Source organism: Apodemus sylvaticus, chromosome 23 (assembly GCF_947179515.1).
Source record: "Apodemus sylvaticus chromosome 23, mApoSyl1.1, whole genome shotgun sequence".
Lineage (NCBI taxonomy): Eukaryota > Metazoa > Chordata > Mammalia > Rodentia > Muridae > Apodemus > Apodemus sylvaticus.
This window is the reverse complement of record NC_067494.1, coordinates 20,203,457-20,226,631: the sequence shown is the minus strand read 5'-3', so window position 1 is coordinate 20,226,631 and position 23,175 is coordinate 20,203,457. Positions and strand designations below refer to the sequence as shown.

General features: G+C 43.6%; 1 protein-coding gene across 1 annotated transcript; it reads right to left on the bottom strand.

Annotated features, from left to right (window-relative positions):
• Window positions 1-890: 890 nt before the first annotated feature.
• Ifngr1 (interferon gamma receptor 1) lies at window positions 891-19,913 on the bottom strand. Its single transcript, XM_052169938.1, has 7 exons — window positions 19,682-19,913; window positions 14,398-14,512; window positions 10,445-10,608; window positions 7,384-7,559; window positions 4,883-5,069; window positions 3,217-3,341; window positions 891-2,013 (listed from the first exon to the last, which is right to left on the bottom strand). Exons 1-7 carry the CDS (start codon window positions 19,791-19,793, stop codon window positions 1,468-1,470), a joined length of 1,425 nt encoding a protein of 474 aa, XP_052025898.1. The 5' UTR covers window positions 19,794-19,913; the 3' UTR covers window positions 891-1,467.
• Window positions 19,914-23,175: the final 3,262 nt, after the last annotated feature.

Here is a 23,175-nt window from a genome sequence, read left to right as displayed (position 1 = left end):
TATTTTTTTGCACGATATGATCATGCATGTACATGAATGTGCACATGTGTGCAGGTACGAATACCGGTGGAATCCAGGGCTGAACTTGTGTCTTCCTCACTAATTCTCCAGCTTACCTTAGTCTTCCCGGTACTTGATGCTCAGTTTTCAGCTAGGCGGCTAGGCAGTGAGAGCCAGGGAGCCCCCGTCTCAGGCTTCTTATTTTGGGTTGTAGGCAAGTGCGGCCGGCTTTGTGTGTGGTGAGGATCTGAACTCAGGTCCTCATACACGTGCTGCAGCAATCTCCAGCCCAGATCTCACATTTCTCCTGTCTTAGTGATTTCAAGGCCTCTGTCAGACAGAAACTGTGGCTTCTGGCCAAGCATTCTTTCTGTACAACTGTCTTCTCAAAGCTTTCTCCCTCACTCTGTGGGGAAAGCGTAGGGCCTCTGCTGTCCGGAGAAGTCTGCTTTTCCTTCTGAACAACTCGGAACAAGTAGCTTTTATTCATCAGCTACTTATTCTTTATTGAAAAATAGACGTAAGTGCCCTGTCCTACAAGGATTGTGAGATTTCACATGTATGAATGTTTCCTCTGAACGTGTGCCTGTATATATCATGGTTGTCAATCCCCACGTTTAGGTGCTGGAAATGAACCCCAGTCCTCAAAAAGATCAACAAGTGCTGTTAACCACTGAGACATCTCTCCATCCCCTGACCCATTTTAAAAGAGGTTATTTTTAGAATTACTTTAAACTCTAAAATTTAAGTATATTTAGCATATATGTGTATGTATAGCTATGCTAAAATAATTCTAAAGTATTAATACATATCATTAGGTAATGGTTGAAAATACGCCAATAACTATGGAAGGTTGCCCAAGTGCTTCAATAAATGAATATCTAAGTGAGTTTTGCTTTCAAAACATTTTACTTAAAAATAAAAGTAATGCTCCATAAAAAATATGTACAAGCTCCCACAGATGTGCCCTACCAAACTCTAGGTAAACTTTGAGTAGCTTTCAGCTTTCCCTTCAAAGTGAAACATGTAAAAATATTATATACATGAACTTACATGTAACATGAAACATGTAAACATATTATATACATGAACTTACATGTGACATGAAACATGTAAACATATTATATACATGAACTTACAAATACAAAGGCGTGTGGAAAAAAAGGCCCACTGTGTCCCATGAGGCGATAAGGGTGGAGGAGCGGCGGCCGCAGGCAGCAGGGCTGGGAGAGGGAAACTCACAGCTAGCCCCTGCAGAGAGGAGTTCATAAGCAGCAATACACTCCTTTGACAGCCTTGGCGTTTGCAGAGTGGACCCAGCAGTGCCCACAGGTTCCTTATTCATGGATCTAAATTGGATATTCTGTGTGGTTAGTATTAGCTAACGTACAACTTCTTTCATGAAATCAAAGCAGAAAAACTGCCTAAGACGTCAGTTCTTCCACCACAGGCAGGTCTCAGGAGGCCTTAGGACAGTTCCTGGGCATCTCCTGCGAGTCTATACCCGATCAGAGACTCCTTCCCACCACCATCCACAATCACGGACACCAGCGTGTGTGGTTTGTCATAACCAGAGAAAGTGGGGGCCTTGCGCACAGGTGAGGGGTCTCGCCCTGGCATCTCTGTTTCCGAGTTGTTTGGGAGCGATTCAGAGTCAGATATGCAGCTACCTGATCCCATGAGGCCACTGTCAGAGTCGTTTCTGGAGTGATAGGTGGTGAGGCTACACGGGCCTGACTGGTTACTGCTTAACAGGGAGAAACTGCCTCTCTGTATCGGAGTAGGAGGGCTGTCGGGGGTCATGGGAGAAGTGCTTCCTTCAGTAGCCATAGCCTCTGTTTCTTTTGAAAGTTCTTCATCTTCTGCTCCTAGGCTGTGTGGTGCTGTCACTGTGGACAAATGCTCTTCACAGATCACGGTCTCACTCTCTAGGACAGCTGGCTGGCACGAGGTGACAAGTGAATATTTAGAATCAGGTTTTGTCTCTGATGTGGCATTTCTTACCACAGAGAGCTAAGTAGAGAGAAAGTGAATAAGAGAAAATTAGTGAACTTAACGTCCGTTAAATGGGGTGGGGGGGGGCTAAAAAGAAAATAATATATTTCAGAAAACATACTTAAAATATGCTCATTACATTTTTTTTTCTTAATGATTTTGATTTTTTTGAGACAGGGTCTCATTTAGCCTAGGATGGTCTTAAAGTTACTATGTAGCATTAGATGATCCTAAGCTCTGGTGACACTTTGTCCTTTACCCCTCAAGTGCTACAACCTCAGAAATAAGCCATCGTGTGAGTGTGTGTGTGTGTATTCATGCATGTATGTATGTATATATGTATGTATGTATGTATGTAATGTATGTATGTATACACGAAGTCTTACTATGTAGCTCTTATTGGCCTGGAATTTGATATGTAAAGCAGGTGGCCTCAGACTCAGAGATCTGCCTGTCTCTTTTCTGAGTGCTGGGATTAAAGTTGTGAGCAACCACACTCAGCTTGTCTTTTTTAAAAAAAAATAGAATTTATTTAGGGTTAAACATATGATGAGAGCTGATAGCCACCTTAGAGACAGTTTTATTATAGCAAATGCTATCGCACCCTTTGAACACCTGAGATACTATTCTTGTCATGTATGACCCAATGTGTCATCTTTGCATTAACTTTAAGCATTCTTTAAATCATTTCAAGAGACTGCAGTGTGACTACACTTAAATATCAAAGTTGAGTTTCATTCGGGGCCATCTTCTCTTCCAAGCTCTAAGTGCATGAAGTATTTGTGTATTGGGAGCTTTAGGGGCCGTGGGCTCCTCTCCTGCATGCTGCTCCCAGGACTAAAGCTTCACCACAGCCTGGAGAGTCATAGCTAACCCCCTGCTTCAGAGCACAGCAAGGTCTTTGCCTCTGACTCTGAACCTATTTCACTGACACTTACACTGACTGAACCTCTGTCATCTCTTCCCCGGAGACCTTTAGCTCCTTACTAAACTTGTCAGTTCTCATCCTGAAAATTATCCAAAGGTACCTGGTGCACAGTAAAATATGTGAGGCCAGGGGTGTGTGTCAGTTTTTAGTGAAGAGGACTATAATAAGGTTAAACAGAATATGATTAATCAGGCATCGTTTTCCTTAATGTTACTGAGTGTTGAGGGGACTGTCAAAAAAGGTTAAATTAATACATTAGCATCTATAATGAAATAAATAATTAAGGGCATTACCAAGGATTTAGGTAACATTATGCTTTTTCTCTTAAATGGATTCTTCTTAATATAGCAACATGCAAGTAATAGGACGACTTTTGTAAAGAGGACAAGAAGAACAACAACCAGAATCCAGACGGAATCTAAAAACAAAAGCAACAACCACGGGTTAGAAGTCAAGGACTTCGCTATTCCGCATCAGAAGCCTCACTACCCTTCTTCAGCAAATGCGCACTGCAGTATATCATCAGAACACTTGGCACACACTGCGCAATGTGTGTGAAAACTCACTGTGCATCGTAGCCAGAGATCCAACTCTTCCCAGAGCTGCAGCCCTCAAGAAAGAAAATCAATCAGTAGTCCTGGGCTATATCACCATGGCAAGAAGTAGCTGGAATATCTTCTTAAACATCCATGCCACAGCCCACAGCAGGGAGCTACCAGGGTGACACTTCCCCTTAGTTCCCCTCCTTGGAAGAAATAAATTCCGGCGACATTGCTGATAACTCCTAATTGAGCCCTGCCCCTCAGAATCCCTTACCGTTACCAACTGATTTTCTTTCTTGGCAGCTTGCATAATACTCTTTTCTTTTTCAACTGCCTGTCATAGTTCGCCTGGAAAAGTATACTTTTTTCTTTAAAGGCAATTGAATTAAGAAAAAACTTTCTACTTTTTTCTTTTTTAGCATAGGAAAGATATTTTAAAAAAAAAAAAACCTTGAAAATGGGAAAAATAAACTGAAAAAATTTTAAAGTTTTATAGATTCTAAAATTCTTATGAAGTACAATAAAGCATTGTTAAGTTATAAAATCTTAACGAAGCATGTAAAACAAAATGAGAAAATATTTTAAAATATTATATAAGTGCAGTCAAGTGCTTGGGTTCTTTAGTCTAGAGGGAGGGATTATATCTTTGCATTTATCCTAGTCAACACTGAAGGAAAAGCATGGATAGAGTGAACATGAATTAAAATCAGCGTTGATAGCACGTAAGTCATAGCGGTTCAACCGGGCATGAGGAAGCGCATCTGCTACAGTGTTCTCTGTGGGAACAGTTACCGTGAAGAGCACAAGCAGTATACACAAGCATTGCACAGACAAACCCCAGAGAACATCACTGTGCAAAGACGGTGCCACACTGCCTCACAGTAGGGCTGCGGGTAACTGTTTCTTCTAACTTGAAAGACAGGCTACATTTTAATGGATGTGTGTAGATGTGCATGTGCGTCTGAGCCCGCGAGTTGTTATTGGACAACTTGAGGGGGTTGGTTTTCCCTTCCACGCGTGTCCCGGACCCATGTGAGGCCATGGTCTTGGTGGCTGCTGCCTTCACCCGCTGTGACATCTATCTCCATGGTCCTCTGACTCTTCTCAAGTTGACACATTTCCACATTACGATTTGGAATAGAGATATTTCCGTAGATAATTTTGTTTGTTGTATATCTTTTCTTCCTGGGGTCGAGGACATCAGCCATCTAGTGGCTTTTTAAGTTGGCTGCTGCCGTACACTTCAATGCCAGAGAAACTGTCTTGTTTTAATTTTGAGCTTCTCTGGGGAAAGGGGCTATTCGATATATATATTTTAAAATATCTTAATAGTACTTAAGTTAGAAATCAACCTGCTTCTTTTCACACTGCCCTACCTCAGCACTCTGTCTTCAGCTGGGGAAAGGCAAGAACTTACCTTTTCTGTCATCATGGAAAAGTGGGATACAGACGTCTTTTGATTTTTCTGTTTTAACTTGCCAGAAAGATGAGAGTCCATCTACTGAAATACAGTAACTGGACTTCAGCGTGGACACTGAGATGTTTAACTCACACAGAGTTTCATTACAATCTTCTTTTTCAACTGTATGTTCTGTATGTAGGATCTGCATGGAAACACAATATGAAAGTCTTCAACCTCAGGGGAAAAACCATTGCATCAGTGTTAAACACTGAAGGAAGACACGTAGAGTTGTGAATATGAAATTAAAGTCAGCTTTGATAGCAAATAATCAGTCAACCTGTGACTTCAGCACAGTATGATAAAGTCCATCTGGAAAAATGGCGTGTATAGGAACAGTATTGTTTAAAATGTGAAGAATGTAAGTGTTCAGCTGGCTGTGGAACTCGCCAGTACTTGTTCCTCCAGTTCCCAGAGTTGTAGAAGCAGCAGGGGGGGGGGGGGGAAGAAAAGCGTCTCACAGGAAGCATCTGAAGGCAGCTGTCTGAAGGCTTTCCTTGCGGTAAACACACAGCCACGGCTGGCTGGCGTGGTCCCTTGTACAGTCGGAGCTCAGCCCCTCCACCAGTTACAGCACATGATCACCTGTGCTGGGGCCCGGACACACAGAGGCAGTGTCGCAGCTCCGCTAGGTAGCAGGGAAGGCCAGTGTATTAAAGGGCTGGTGTCTGAGGGGGCAATACTGGGGTGCGCCTGCCTGAGACAGGCCCTCACGGGAAGTTACGCTTTGAGTATAAAATGTCCCTCATAGGCTCATGAACAAAGGCCTAGGTCTTCAGTTGGCAGTAATATTTTAGAAGGTTTTGGAAGGTTTTAGAAGTGGAGTCTGTCTGGAGTAAGTCGGTCATTTGGGGTGTAGCCCTTGAGGGTGCCTTGTCCTGGCCTCTCCTGCCTCATTCTCTCACATGAAACATTTCCTTTCCTTTGCCACACACTGCTGCTGCCATGGTGTCCTGCCCAAGGATATGCAGCGAGATGGCCACGGACTGAGCCCTCAGAAACTCCAAGTCAAAATAAATCCTTACTCCTTTATGGTGTTTCTGTCAGATCTGTAGTCACAGGGATGAGACACTCATGACTGCACAGGTCATGTGCTTGAAATGTACCGAGACCCCTCGCCCCACAAGCACAGCTCTCCTGTTTCTGCTCTGGTTTGAGATGAAATCTCGTGTGATAATGGTGTATAGCTTGATGCGCATGCCTTGGTCATGAGTTTGGCTGCCAGCAGAACGGGAGAGAAGAACGGTCATGGATGTGCGAGTCCTGCTGGGATGCCCTGTCTGCTGTCCCCAGAGCGGAGCAGATGCAACTGTTCAGGTGACTTAAGGATAACTAGCGTGTCTATCACAGTGTCCAGTGACTATGTCTAACAGTCTCGTGCAGATGAGGTAAGAAGCGTAACAGAGTGAGGAGTGGGCACAGCATGAGGAACCCTAGAAGGGACAAGGAACACCAACTGGACCACAGGAAATGAAGTAACCTGCTGAGTGTGGAAAGAATATGAAGCGGAGGTGACAGACCCCTCAACCCAAAGAGCCGATGGAGAAGGTTAAGGGAATTCTGGGAAAGTGCAGGTTACTTCCAATGAGCCCCAGGCAAGCAGCATTTCAGGAGAAAAGAGCAACAGTGACCCTCTCCAGCGCCTGCTGTCTCCCTCTGGCCCCTACACCTCTCTCCCCAAACCCACTGTTCCTGTGTTGCTGTCCCCATGTGCCGACTGTACCTCTGTCTTTCCTAGGTCCTATGCTTCAAACGATGTCCCTAGGAATAGCTGCAGGGATCAGCTTCTAACCCTGGCATTGACTCCAGTCCCCAGCTTCCCTGGAGGGTCCCCTGACCCCTCCACTGAAGGCCTCCACTCTCCACCCCTGTAGGCTGCCCACACCTTTTTCTGCAGCCCTGGGATTTTCCTGAGTTTTGTCTGTACTGTTCACTTCTGTAGTTCTGGGACTTAGAAAGCACATAGTATGGACTTAGTAAATATTATATAAATAAATGGCAATGTACAGAATGTGGGTGAGCACAGTTTGAACCTTAGTGTGGACTCTACAGTGCTGCCAGATTGATATAGTCATGGCGCTGCTATAGTTGTACTGTTAACTTATCTTTCAAAATAAGTATATTATTTTACATTCTGCATATTATCAGTGATGGAAAAGAAAAATACTAAGATGATATTCATTTTACCAGGAGATGAACAGGTATATAGAGAGGGTAATGTTCTAGAGAGGCAAAGTGAAACGTAAATGCATTCATCTGGCCAGTGTGGGCAATTAACTCCATTTTGGGTCCTTTCAATTGTATTTATGTAGGTTTTTTTTTTCTTATCAGAATGTATAATCCATGAGTCTTATCTGCATCCCCATGAACGGTCTGCCTTCATTACGGTTCATGAGAACATCTTGTGCAAGCGATAGACCGAGTCCTAGTTTTAAGGACGATGAATGAGAGATACTCACCTCCCCACTCCTGTTATGTTTTACATACACAGTATAGTCGAATGTGTAACAGGTACTTCCATCACCAAACATGGTTCCCTGACTTTTTCCGTTTACAACGACCTCAGGGTGAAGCACGTGTACAATGAGTTGGTCTTCCTTCCTTCTGATGTCCAGGCCAGGCGGTCCAACTTTTCCTGGAGAGAAAGGGAACTTCTCTCAGTATAGCTCCCAGCACAGCTACTAAATCTACCCAAATCAATGGATACATCCAAATACCTACAAAGATCGCCAAGACATTCTGAGAATACAAAGCGTGGTACATCTCAGACAAGAAGCTCTCTTACCTCAACTCTGCCTTGGTGATTTAATTTCACCTCTGGCTTTGTCTTGAGGAAAGGGTCATTAGTGCTAAATGTTGCTTTTTAGAAGATGAAAGGCTGGGCTGGGTGGATAGGCCTATAATCCCTGCCAGGGGAAGGGGAGAGTGGAAGAGCGGCTGAGAACGGTTTGAAACCAGCCTAGGCAAATTAGTGTCTAGATCAAAACAGCAGACTGGAGATAGAGCCCAATGGTAGAGCACTTGTCAAGCAATGTAAGGCCCAAGGTTCATTCCCCAGCACCCGACCACCACATAAACATACAAAATAGACGCCCAAGTACATGCCTTCTCCTTTATTTTTGTAGCTTAAGAAACCTGTTTTCTAAAAACTGTTTCTGAAAAGGATCTCTCTCTCTCTCTTTCTTTCTCTCTCTCTCTCTGTCCCTCTCTTTCCTTCATCTGTCTATCTATCTATCTATCTATCTATCTATCTATCTATCTATCTAACTATCTATCTATCTATTTATCTATCTTTCTATGTGAATGAGTACTTTGCCTTCATGTGTGTCTACACACCATGCACATGTCTGGTACCTGTAGAGGACAGAAGAAGGTTTTAGATTCCCTAGACCTGACGTTAGAGATGGCTGTGAGCTGCCATGTAGGTGCTGGGATTTGAACCAGGTCCTCTGGAAGAACAGACAATGGTCTTAACCACTGAGACATCTGTACAGCTCCTAGAAAGCTACTTAGTTCCCTTCCTCACTGAAGCCCAGTGTCTTTTAATATCCATGGATGTCTGGCAGGATGGTTCTATAAAAGTTTGCTAATGGTTCACTTCTTTACTCTGAAAATCAGAAGTGCAGACTCAAATAGTCTGGACATATTGTGTGGGCTTCTCATATGCACTGAGCACATCCTCTCTTCCACCCAGGTCTGGTGTTGACTCTTCGGTGTATCCCTGGCATACTTTCCAGGACGCAGTAGGTCCTTGATAAATCTGAGGTGGACAAATCTGACATGATGATGGCACATATAGGATGGATCCAAAGAATAAAAAAATACCTAAAGCAAGTAAAGGAAGGGCTCATGGAAAACCTCCGAGTACCCCAGAAAGGCTGGGGTAGAACCAAGGCAGTGGACCCTACAGGCATGAAACATGGACGTGATAGTCATAGAGGGTAAGCTAGGCAGGGGAACTGGAAGGGACGCCATGAGGGCCAGCAGGCTAGGGCACAGGAGAAGGTGGGATGCCTTGCCTCAGAGCAGAGCTGATACGGTATATTCTGGAGTTGGAAGTGGGAGCTGAGGTCAGTAAGTCATAGGGTAGGATGCTGGGAGTGCAAAGGGCTGAGAACCTTGGACTCAGAGACATGAAAGACTCTACACTTCTGTTCCTCTTTGGACAGTTTCAAATGCTTTACTAACTCCTAATCTTCCCTACCTGAGCCTCCTGCCTGTTCGCTTACAGGTATGGACACCATAGCCTGCTGAAACTCTAAACGTGTTAATGCATTATGTTGGTATTTATGCTTCCGAGGTCTACAAGGATTTAAGGGAGGCAGGAGGAAGGAGCCCAGTGGCCAAGTCCTCAGCGAAGTAACTTTGGAATGAATTTCACAGTAGACAGGGAGGGAAGGCAGCTGTCCTCCAGTTCTGAGCAGCACAGGTCAGGATCTGAATGGACTGCATGCCACACTGTTTTAAAGTGGCAAACTGAAGGCCAGTTCAGTGATGTGTTCTGGGGCAACTTAAATCCTTATAGAGCCAGAAGCTGGAAAGAACACAGATGTCCTTCAACAGAAGAACAGATACAGAAAATGTGGTATATTTACACAGTGGAGTACAACTCAGCTATTAAAAATGGCTTCATGAAATTCCTAGGCAAATGAAACTAGAAAGTGTCATCCTGAGTGAAGTAATCCAATCACAAAAGAATATGCATAGAATTCAGTCACTGATAAGTGGCTATTAGCCCAAAAGCTCAGAATAAACAAGATACAATTCACAGACCACAGGAAGCTCAAGAAGAAGGAAGACCATGGTGTGAGTGCTTCAGTTTTTCTGAGAAAGGGAAGAAAATACACACAGGAGCAATTATGGAGACAAAGTGTGGGGCAGAGACTGAAGGAAAGGCCACTCAGAGACTGTCCTACCTGGAGATTCATCCTATAAACAGTCACCAAACCCGACACTATTAAGGATGACAAGGAAGTGTGTGTCCAAAGGAGCCTGTTAGGTTGTCTCTGGAGGGGCCTTGTCAGAGCCTTACACATACAGAGGCAAATGCTAGCAGCCAACCATTGGACTGACTGCGGAGTCCCTAATGGAGGAGTTGGAGGGAGGACTGGAGGAGCTGAAGGGGTTTGCAGTCCTATGGGAAGAATGATAATGTAGGCCGACCAGATGCCCCAGGGCTCCCAGGGACTAAGCCATCAACCAAGGGGTACACATGGAAGTGTGGCGGAGGAACGCTTTGTTGGGCATTGGTGGGAAGAGAGGTCCTTGGTCCTATGAAGGCTGGATAGATGCCCCAGCGGGGGGAAATCGAGGTGGGGTAGGTGGGAGTGGGTTGGGCAGAGGGGCATCTTCTTGGAGGCAGGGAGAGGGAGGATGGGTTGGGGGTTTTCTGGGAGGGGGGGAACTGAGAAAGGGTATAACAGTTGAAATATAAGTGAAGAATATATCCAAAAAAATGTAAAAAAAAAGAAAGAAAGAAAGAAAGAAAAGAAAAGTTACTTGTGTGTACAATCTACTCACCCTTTCGGCACATAATAAACTCTTCTGACCGGGCATAGTTAGATTCTTTTTGTCCAACCTTAGCTTTAACTCTGGCCCAGGCAGATACATCAGGATACGTAATTTGTTCATAGATGTTACAGCAATGATCAGAAATGTCAGTGCAGGAATCAGTCCATGAATCCCTGAAACAAAAGGGAAGAGACACAAGCTAAATCACACCATCGCACAAACTGGCTATCCACCCACGTTCTGATTTCCATCCAGTCAGCTTCTTTGAAGGGCTGGATTAAAACAGGACTAAGAAGCCAGAAGAAAGAAAGAGACCTTATTCTTGAATTAGAGGTACATTTCCAGCATCTGAAATTCAAATGGCTCTAAAATATATGCCTTTTGAGCACCCATCTGATGTCACAGAGAAAGATAAGCATCATGAAAAGTTGCTTGTTTCACATATGAAATTCATTAATCAGAATATCATATAGACTACAAAAGTAGCTGGAAGATAAATTTTGTGGGGCATATACAAAGCCCTGGGTTCACTACTTACAAAACATCCAACTTACAAAATAGATCAAACAATATAAAAATTACAAGTTATGTTCAGGCTATATGTAGATATAGTATATATAACTCCCACCCCTAATATATGTGTGTGTGTGTGTGTGTGTATATGTGTGTTATGTTTGTATATGTGTGTGTGTATATATGTGTATGTGTGTATGTATACATACATATGTGTGTGATTGTGTGTGTATATATATACATATATCTGTGTATATATGTATATATATACATATATGTGTGCATGTATGTGTGTGTATACATGTGTATGTATGTTTGTGTGTATGTATATATGTGTATATGTGTGTATACATATATATGTGTATATGTGTATATATACATATATATGTGTGTATATATATGTGCATATATGTGTGTGTGCACATGTGTATGTGTGTGTGTGTGAACTTTTCAAGATTTGAAAAAGCCAAGAAATACGAAATATTCCTGTCCTAAGCATTTGAGATGAGGTGCACTTAACCCTTGCTGCAAATTCCTTACAAGAGACAGGATCCATACAATATATTTCATATTTAAATTTTAAACTCTACTTAAGAAACTGTTATGGATCCTGTTAATAAAGATGTGATTCAATTACAAAATCAAACACATTACAAAGCTCTTCACTGTGGCCAGTTTTTGTTTTCTTTTCTTTTTGAACTATCTTTCTAGTGAAATGTACAGGTATCACAGGAAGATAACACCTGGGGTATCAGGTTCACTTGCCAAAACATTTTAAAAGTTCCTATCCACACAAGAGATTTTCATTATCCCAACTTCATTATTAATGAAAATATAGATATGGGTTTCTTTCTGATTATTATGTTGGTGTTAATATTGCTGCTTAAGCTGTCCCTTCCTTTGGTCAGTCAGAGTCTACGTCAAATGCCTATCGGGTCTCTTCCATTTGTCCCCAGCATCTGTCAGCCACTTGGGAAACTTTTGAGTCACCTTCCATCTTTGCAGGCAGGGGCTGCTGTGTGGACACAGAATGTTTGTTTATCTGAACAAGTTGGACCTTGGCCCAACAAAGAACAAACAAAAATCCTTCAAACCACACAAACCAAATTCTCTGAAATCTTCATAAAAATCTTCATTTCGTTCCTTGGCTTCACCCTGAAATCAGGATTTCTGAAAGGACAACATGAGGTTCTTCCTATTGGTTCCTACACATGGTTACCCATTTCTGCAGGAAGCCGATCTCACACACTGGCTTCAGGGGTTTCACTTCCTGCACTCTATTTACAGCCTAAGACAACACCAACAGCTCCTCTCATTCATTTCCTCCCCAAAGGAGTACACTGCATACGCCTTATGTCTTACAGAACTTAATTTTTATTTCTATTCACAACAAAGTCTGGAAAGTACTACAGTTAGCTCCATAGAAATCCCCTTCGTAGTCTACAAAGCTCTTGCGTTAATCCATCTTTGTTCAGCCATATGCCCAATCTTCTATTCAGAGGCAAGCTGTATTTTTATAACAGTGTATCTTACAGGTACATTCCTAATGTGGAGTCAACAGATCGAAAAGCATTAGGGCCCGAGTTCAAGCCCCAGAACCCATCTAAAACAAAACAACAAAACAAAACAAAAACCCCACAAGTGTGGTGGTTCATGCTCATGGTCCCAATGCTAGTAAAGCAAAGACAGACGGACGGACGGACGGACAGATCCCTGCTCGTGGGCCAGTTACCTAGCCTGCTTGGCAATCCCCAGGCAAATGTCGCCTGAGGAATCCATTTGAGGTTGGTTCTACCTTCCACATGTTTGTACATACATACATACGTACATACACTCCTGGGTACACACAAACATGCTTCCGCACATACAACAAACATCATTGCAACAGGGACCTGGGGTATAACGCCTAGCACATACAGAGCCCTGGGTTTGATATCCAGCACCACAAAAATGTGCCAAGGTGAGCAGTTTAAGTTTTGTCAGTTACAAGTCCTTCCCCCACGACAGGATCTATTTTGCATTCACATTAATTATGTATGATGGTCTCTGCCCACCTCAGTGTTCAGTTTTAATGTTTTCTTAATTAGTGATTGATGGAAGGGCCCAGCCCATTGTGGGTGGTGTCATCGCTGGGCTGTGGTGGTCTTGAGGTCTCTAAGAAAATAGACCATGAGGAGCAAGCCAGTAAGCAATACCTTCCACGGCCTCTGCGTCAGCTCCTGCCTCCTGGTTCCTGACCTGTATAAGTTTGTGTCTTGACCTCCTTTGATGAGCAGCGATTTAGAGGTGTAAGTTGAATAAACCCTTTCCTTCCCATGTTGCTTTGGTCATGCTGCTTCACTGCAGCAAGGGTCACTCTGACAAGAGTTACAATAGCTCTTGAAATATCTGTGCACTTGTGTAGGAACAGGGTATTCATGTCCTCATGGAGTTCTGTCCCACAGATTATTTACTTAAAAAAAAACAAAAAACAACAGATAGAATTGAATGCTAACACCTTTGACACGTGACTAGGTTGTGTGACACCAAATCTGGGAAAGTCATTGACCATGATCTGTATGGTAGATAAGAAGATGTTCTTTATAGTAACCTCAATTACGTCATGAGAAGACAAATCCACCTTCTAGTCTTGTTTTCCATTTGAGTCCACTTGAGCTGTAAGTATTTATTCCTAGTGTTATGGGGGGTCTGCTTAGATCCTACACAACTCAAACACCAGGTCAATGCAGACCAGAAGCATGTATTGTAATCAAGTTAATCAATCAGGGATGCCGCGCAGATAGGGAGTGAACTGTGATCTTGAGCCAGAATGTCAGAGCTCTTAAGCCTGCAAACCACAAATGTCTGAGTAAGTTACAGTCATGAGTTTTCAGCCAATGAGGATTTAGTGATAGGGCACTTTCTCAGAACATTTCTTTGTGGTACACTAACGTCTTCTCATCGGTTAGTTAACTCATCAGTGGCGGGGTGACTTGCCTAGCATTCTTGTATCAACCAGGATGTCAGTCATTCACTTACAAATCTCTCCCTGCCAAGCAGGATGTCAGTTACCCAGGGAAGTCTTGGGCACCTAAACTTTATTTGACCCCTCTTCAAATGGAAGCTTTATTCAAAACGGCTTCAGTTTGGTTCCTTCTTATACAAGGCACTGCTAAACTACTGTCAAGGTGGTGTTTGCCCTCACAGGTGTCAAGGTGGTGGTTACCTCCTTGGTACCAACTAATAAATCTTAGTTTACTAAGGGACTACAGAGAAATCTTGGGAGTTAGTAGTGTTTCTGCTTTACTACTGAAAAGAACCAATCTGCACCCTTAGCATCTTTGTGTCATCTACAGAGAGTTGATAAAGTTTTGGGTGAGTGGGAAGAAGGGATGACAGTAGGCGGGATGACAGAATGTGCAAGGTTTCAGATTAAAACAGAATAGAAATGATAAATGAACAATACTTACGGATACATCTTTACCTGTACAGTAAAAACAGGAGTCTGCGACATGTTCTTGTATTTCCAGCATACTACAGGGTTCAAGTTATAAGACTTAATTAGAACATTCGTTGGCACAGGCACTGTAAGAGATTCAAAAACAAAATGGACCACAGTAAGAAACTAACATCAACAACAGAAAACCTTATGTGATGGAGTTAGACAGACATGTTAGACAGATAGACCTGCATAAAAGAGGAAGTCAGTAGAGCGGGTGATGAATTATTTCAATCAAAGCAAATTTACAGGACGTGCTTTTACTGAAAATGTCCAGGAGAGGTTCTGATTCACTTTGAATTATGTAAACACCATCATGCTATGAGCTGTGATAGTTAATCTCTACTGTCCTCTCGAATATATTTAGATTCACCCAGGAAAGACACCTCTGCATGTGCCTGTGTGGGTGCTTTCTGGAAAAGTTTACCTGAGGAGGGAAGACACACCCTGGATATAGGAGGTATATCCTATATAGGAACCCCTGTGGCAACCCTTAATCTCCAAAAATATCTACACTGTGATTTATAACAGCAGGAACATTACAGTTATGAAGTAGCAAAGAAAATACTTTTATGGCCAGGGTCACTACAATATGAAGAACTGTATTAAAGGGCCGTAGTGTTAGGAAGATTGAGAACCACTGCTTTAAGGGGTCCCAGAGTGAATCAAAGGAGAAGGGGCAGAGGAGGAATGAGGATCATGCCCACCTCTGTCTTCCTGACTGAGCTGAGTGGGAAAAGCTGACTCCTCCTCTCTGCCGCCACACCTTCTCTACTGTGATAAACTGCACCCCTTAGATTGTGAGTCAAAACATCATCTTCCTTCCTTAAGTGTATCTGCTGAGGAGAGCTAAAGGAGGGTCGAAACAGCCCAAGAAAGGGAAGTGTGTTACAGTCACAAAACTGTAAGGAGTTGGAGATCTGAAGAACGCTTTGACATCAGACATAGAGATGCAGAGTTGGGAGTTTACCCTGCTGGTTTTTGGGTCTTGCTTTGGTCCAATATTTCCTCACTAGACTCCCTTTCCTCCCTTTTGGGAATGTGATGTATATCCTGGGCCATTGTATGTCGGAAGTATGTGATCTGCTTTTTCAGTCTGATTTACAGGGGATTACAGTGAAGAGATTGCCATGAATATCAGAAGTCTTTGGACTTTTAAACAGGGTTAAGACTGTTATAGACTAATGAGGACCTCTGAAGTTGGATTGAATGAATTTCTGCATGGTGGGGCTCAAGGAGCAGAATGTGGTGGTTTGAACAGGAATGGTCCCGGTAGACTCATGGGTTTGCCTGCTTGCCCCATAGAGAAAGGCGCTATTAGGAGGAGTGGTCTTGTTCGAATAGGTGTGAACTTGATGGAAGAAGTGTGTCACTGTAGGGACAGGTTCTGCGGTGTTAGATACTCAAGTTAGGCCTAGTGTGGCATTCACTTCTGCTGCCTGTGGATCAAGATGTAGAACTCTCAGCTCCTTCTCCAGCACCGTGTCTGCCTGCTTGCTGCCATGCTTCCTGCCGTGAAGATAACAACCTTAACCTCTGAAACTGTAAACCAGGCCCAGTTCAAAACAAAACAAAACAAAGAAAAAAAAAAAACCATGTGAATTGTAGAAAAATGAATATTTGCTCTTGAGCAAAATTTAAATTTCTTATATTGATCTAGATGATTTTTTTTAAAAAAAAGCCAATGCACATCTTCATACATAAGTAAAATAATTTAGTATTTAAAACTATTTGCTAAAGTTGACATATGTTTTAAGTGATAATAATCCATGCATATGAAGCTCTGTAGAGCACATGATGATGATGCCCACAGTAAGTATGTGCTCGCCCTATGAATGACAATTACAGTACATACTTTATCAAGGAGAAGACAAGGGAGACAAGGATGACAGTGTACAATGTTTTGTTCATTTTAATTAGACAGCACTGCGATCCATTACTAAAACAAGGGCTGTAACTTCGACCTGTGAAGTGTGAGTGGGAATAATTGTTTCCTAATAATTTCACAAGCATCTACTTCATGCAATAATGCTCAATTTTAAGGCTCTATCACAACTGTACAAAGCCAGTACAAAAACAGAATAGTAAATTACAGCAAGTCACTTCTGTAACTTGGACAGGAAAAAAATGGATACTGTGCATTTTGATTATGACATCTAAAATAAAGTTCTCCTTTCACAAGAAAATTGCACACAAACCAAATCCTTAATATCAGAAAGTTAGTTTGTTCTGACCAAAATCTCATTCTCATTATTTGTACAATGATGACAAAACCATTTATTGCTCATCTAGTTTGTAAAAATTTACACTCTTGCTGTGTGTTGCTAAATTTTGGATGCCAGTTTTTTTTTTTTAATTATGTGTTTTAAATCTCAGGGATTTTCTTCTTGTTTGTTTGTTTGTTTTAGAATCAAAATTTCATCTTTCAAAATCTGTAGAGATTGTGAATTGGAAGTTTACACTTTAATCTTAACTAAGCAAAAGGACTTGGTGTACTGGCCTGGGGCTATAATCCCAGCATTCAGAAAACTGAGCCAGGGAGATTGGTTTGAAGCAAGTTTGGGCTACATAATCAGATACTACTTCAAGACAAAATACACAAAAACAGCAGAGGGAACACGACAAAGTCTAAAGAAATGTACTCAGAAATCTACAGACTGTATTATAAAATGCTAGGATACAATATAGAAGAGCATAGGTGTTACCATAGGGGGTGCAAACTCTTAGGTCACGCAGGGGAGGATCCAAAGTAGAAGGAAGTACCTGGCACTCGGTCTAAGGCGCTGCCCTGGGCCAGGCAGCTGTGTTCTTTTCTCCACCCACACACAGTCAGAGTCCAACTGACTCGACTTCCTTAACATTCCTTCAAGATTTCCCCTCTCCTCCACTACACAGCCATTTCTAACCCTGCACACCACCCAGTGACCCCAGGCAGGGTAGGAACATTATATTCCTGGCTCAGGCCCTGAACTTCTTTCAGGAATAGTGTGCTTCTCCTTCTGAGAATTCCTCCACACCACACCTTTCAACAAGGTCCTTCCCACTTGGTTGGCACCCAACCAAGCAAGGGAAATGAGCCTTCCTCTGGGATTTCCTTGTGGCAGGAGAAGTTGCAGGATTTTAAAACCCAAAGGCTAGCAGCGCACACCATTCCTGCCAAGTAGGGGATCTGTCAATAACCAGAACACTAAAAATAAGAAATGGTGTGTGGTAGCTGCTTTCTCCTCCTCTTCTTTCTCCTCCTCCTTCTTCCTCCTTCAATTTTGTTTGTTTGAGATGGGGTTTCCCTGTGAAGCCCTGGCTGTCCCGGGATTCACTCTGTAGACCAGGCTGGCCTCAAACTCAGAGATCCACCGCCTCTGCCCCCCAAGTGCTGGGATTAAAGGTGTGCAGGACCACTGCCCATCAGCGGCGGCCTTCTTGTGTTCCAACTTCCCGAAGCCATGTTGATATCTCACTTTTTGCTTAACTCTATCTTGGAGTTTCTGAGCCAATAACCTTCTGTTTCAGGTTAAGCCAGCTAAAGCCATGTTTCCATCCCTCGCTGTTAAACACAACAAGAATTCCAGTGATTGCCTATTTCTTTCCTGCCACACAGTCTATGATAAAACAACCCCCAATAGCTGAACAAACCACTTCATATCCCTGCAAGCACATTCTCTCCAAGCCTCTGGTTCTAAGCCTGGGCTACATTTCTCTGAAAAAATCTTCCCAGAGTTCCCAGGATGGGGTTTGGCACCCCATCGTGATTTCCAGCAGCTTGTAAGTAAATTCAATCTCTTATCACAGTGTACTTCAAAGGCCCACAGGGACAGGCGACTCCCCCGGGCAGGCAATGGCTGGTAGTGAGATGGTTAAGAATTTGTACTCTACCACCTAGTAAGTGGCCCCTACCACCTGGGCTGCCCCATGTGCCTCACCATGCATGCAGATAACCAGTGACATCTTCAGTAGAGGTGACTGTGGAAACAGGTCTGCTATGTGAAAACAGACAGTGCCCAGCCCTCAATAAGTCATAACTATGCTTGTCTTCCTAGCCCTTGGTACCATGTCTATCCTAAGGGATGACTAAAGGATTTGTTTGCTTGATTTTTTTTTCTTTGTACATGCATCCTTTATTTAATTAAAAATTTTAAATTACTAAAGTACAAGATTTTAATAAGGCATTTTCATACATATTGCATACATACCATTATTATTTCTAATGCATCCCTCAGGTGTTCCTGCCTGTTTCTGGCCACCTGCTTTCCACAGGAGTCCAAGAATCCTTTCTTCTGCATTAATGCCCCATGAGTTTTATTACCCTGCTTTTGCTTGTTTTAAACTCCCCTTCCTTAAGATCTCTTCCTCCTCTCCCATGGTCTCCTACACACACACATGTCCTGGGTCTACTTATCATAAGAAAACATGGCATTTGTCTTTCTGAGTCTGGCTGTAACACAACACTATTTTCAGTTCCATGGTTCTGCAATTATGATTTCATTCTTCTCTATAGCTAAGAGGAATTTCAGTTTGTACAAGCACCTCATTTTCTTCACCTGACATCTAGGTGGTTATTTCCTAGCTACTGTAAATAGTTGTTTGCTCGACCTTTGAAGATCAAGTCAAGGAAAGGCAGAATTGGAATTTGTGCATTTAGCTGGAGCTCCTGGAAACCATAACGGGGGTTCAAAGCTGGAATTCACCTGAGAGTTAACAAGGACTCCCCATACAGCTGGATATTGGGAATGTCTCAGACATTTAACATTAGGCACTGGGGTGGGGGTGGGGGAGTGCATGAAAAGTTTTATTGCCGTTTCCAGAGCTCTAATCAGGAAGAACTATCCCCAGCATATATGTCCTGGGACTTTATAGGCAGATGAAATCAAAGGCTCTGAGGAATTAAGCTATGAGAAGAACCTTTGCATCTCAACACTTTCATACTTAAACGCCAGACTAACAAATCGGAATCTCTTAGAATCAATTGTCACCCCGTTCTTCTCTCAGAGGATCTGGACAACAGACCGAAAATAGAATCTGTACGTAGTAAATTGTACACCCAACGCCAAACGCTGCCCTGGAAACTAACTGTAAAAGAGATCACAGATTTGTGCTGTGAAAGCAGAGTGTAAACCGCGGAGACCCCGGCGCCGCCTTGGTTCCAAGACTCCGGGTTGCCTTGCCCAGGGCGGAGCAGCCGGATCGCCCGGGACTTCCCAGCCGGGCGCCTCGGGCCTGCCCTCCCGCCCCTGCCCGCAGCGGATCGGAGAGATTACCCGAGGGTGGCTCAGGATCCTCGGCGCTCGCCGATGCTCCACTCCCGGCCTTCGCGGACAGCATCAGGACTAGCATCAGAACCAACCTGCCAGCTGCAGCCTGCCGGCCCATCCCTGAGCGAGGGGCACCCTGAGCGAGGGTGCCCGCGCTGCTCTGGCCTGGCCTGGCGTCACGTCCGCCACAAGCTTGGCAGCCAAGTTCACAGGCCGCCTGCCTGGGGAGCTGGGTGGGGCCAAAGCCTAAGTTTTGAGACCAGCCCATTCTGTGGGGGGCGTGGCTTCAGGGGGAGGCGGAGCCTTACAGGGCAAAGGGTAAAAGGCAGCTCGTCAGGGGGCGGACTCAGGGCAGGGACTGGGAAGAGAGGCGGAACCGATACTCGTTTTCTTAGAGTTGATTGGAGGTTGGGGGTGTGAGGCGGGGTCTACACAAGGGGGCGGGTCTTGGCGGATCTTAAGTGGACTAGAACACCCGGAATAGGCGCGGTCTGGATTGGGGGAGCCGGGCAGAGGGCTGCGTGGGCGAAGAGCTTACACTACATTGGAGGAGGGTTGGACTAACGTGAGACTTGAAACTGTAGTCTACATCTCTGTCTTCAGGTCCTGGACTGTGGATACGCGTGAAACCCTGACCCCAACGTTACCTTTTTTCAGCCTGACACTACCTTCAGCAGTTCCTCTTTCTGTTTATGTAGTAACCTGGGGTTGCAGATTTTTGCTTCAGTCCACTACCAGACGCCATGCTTGTCTCATCCCTCAGCGTGAGGCGTCTTGGAACCTGGGGTGTTGTTAGAAAAGTTACAAAATAAAATCCTTCTCCAGTTCCCACCAGTTTTGTCATGCGGAACTTAAACTTCTGGTTTTCAAGACACTTGGGTCAGACTCCCACAACGCAAAGCCAATGTGCTTGGCTAAGCACTTTATTCTTAGCAAAAACAAACTACCACCAAAAAAAAAAAAAAGCACACGACTATTTTAAAAATGAAATTTCAAAGGACACATCACTAAGTAGTCTTTCCTTCAAAGATCGTCCCTCTTGCCTCTCTGACAGCACCAGTTAGTTTGCATCTCTCTCATTCCTCTAAATTCACTTTTGTGTCCTTGCACTTAGTATAGACAACACCCTTGTGCTGCCTGACCCACTTCAGTTCCTTCTTACCATCGTCTCTGCAAGAAATTTAAGTGTAACCCACTCTCCTGTCTCTTTCCCCCCACTTTATTTTTAATGACACATTTACACCCCCTGTTGCATTATGCATATTGATTTGATTTTCTCTGCTTCCTAGAATGCAAGCTCTAGGCCATAGAAATACCGGCATGACATTCTCTCAGTCTTCTAAGCAAAGTGTTATGAAGACATTCTGCAGACCAGGAATTATAAGCTAAGGTTTATTTGTCTTGATTAATTAATTAATTATGTTAATAGCCCAGCATTTCTCAGACTTTAATGTCTGTATAAATCTTGGTGACCTTGTGCACGTTTAGATTCAGTAGATATGATTCAGTCAGACTTCAACTTTCTACATTTCTGAAAAAGGTACACCGCGAATGCCTCACCTGTACGAAAGCTTTACACTGTCCCAAAGACTAATTGGGTGTGCTTATGATATGCACCACAAGAAAGGTGTTTTTAGTCATTGTATGGGCACAAGGATAAATTACTGCAGGAGTGTCCTCCGTAGGTGTGGGAAGTGAAGCGGCAACTTCCCAGCACCAAATACTACAAGCCAGAACAGGACATGATTTGTGGTGTGGCTTCCATGACTTTACCATCTTCCACTAGAAGACTGGCAGCTGAGGGTGAGCTATTTAGGAATATAGACTAGGAGAGACCACACTATGCAGTTCTCAGATTCTGTTGTGGTTGATACAACCGTGAGACCACATGTCCCAGGCTGGCTAACAGGAGGCAGATTATTAACTGGAAGATAAGATGGAAACATTTCTGGGGAAGCACTGCTGGGATAAACCTCTGTAAAAGAGAGGTGGAGAAATCAGAGGCAGATCTGATATGTGAGGACACGTCACCTTCATGCACTGCTCGGAAGTGGGGATGGCCTTGCAGGAGTGTCCTCAGTAGGTGTGGGAAGTGAAGCAGTAACTTCCCAGCACCAAATACTACAAGGCAGAACAGGATGTGATTTGTGGCTTCTGTGACTTTACCATCTCCCACTAGAAGACTGACAGCTGAGTGTGATCACTAAGCTACACTACTCCTGGTGGCTGGGAGGGGCTGGTACGAAATCTTCCACGCATGTCCATCTGAGGAAGCTGAGGAATGTCCCCCACTGCAGAGCATCCTTCCGAGGCACTGCCGCCATCCACTGGAGGCAGGGGATGCTTGTGAATATACTGTTTCTGGGTGCTTCTGTGGATACCCAAGATAGCTATGCCATAAAATATTGCTCCGAGAAAGGCAGACGCAGCGCCTGCCCCCCCATGAGCTCGTATCCACTGAGGAAGAGGCATTCTAAGGGCAGTATCTATGTCCTGCCAGTTTTCAAGAGGAACAACGAGATTATAGTATCATAGGTTGTGTGTGTGTGTGTGTGTGTGTGTGTGTGTGTATGTGTGTGTGTGTGTGTGTGTGTGTTGACAGTGGCAGTGGGGGTGGCTTAGTCTAGACTTTAATGGAGGGAAAAGGGTGTTCCTTTTTTGTTTGTTGAGTTAGGGGCTCATGTATATGAGTCTGGCTTCACACTCATTATGTAGCCTGGGACGACCTTGAGCTTCTGATAGCCTTGTCTCTACCCTTCCAAAAGCTAAGATTATAGGCATGCTTGCAACACCAGGTTTCTGCAGTGTTGGAGAGCAATCCCAGAGCTTTGTGTGCATTTCCTAAGTACTCTACCAACTAGGCTATATCTGCAGTCCAGGAGATCCTTCCCCAAAGTAGTAACAATAATGTAGCCTGGTAACTAGGCTAATTGGGAGATTAGGGGGCAAGGTGAAGATTCTATAGACCAATAAGATTAGGAGGAAATAAATAAATAAAATATATAAATACACACACACATATATTTAAAAATATAATTGTAGAAACTTTGTTAAGCCAATACAGAAAGGAATGAATGATCAGTGCTTTGGCTTCTAATGCCAAATTATCGGAGAATCTCTAAGTTTATGCTTGTGCCCACTGTAACCCCAGGTTGGATTTTAAATCAAGAAAACAAATTTGGGATGAGGGTGGCGAATATAAATCTAAAATATGCCAGGAATTGCTGCTCAGAATTGGTGATTCAGTCTGAAGGCCACACTCGACATGGCTTAGAGGAAATTAATAGGCTAAATAAAAAAAAAAAAATAGCAGCTTAGAAACAGAGTGTGGCCAAGCAACAGCATTGAGTCACACACACTGTGCTTAGGTTCTGGGATTTCCTTCTGCTTTAAAGCAGAGGGCTTGAGAATCTGCAGCTACAGCATAGAGTTCGGCATTCTCTCCATCAGTCTATATATTATGTCTAGACTTTAATGGAGGGAAATCCCCTTAATCCTGC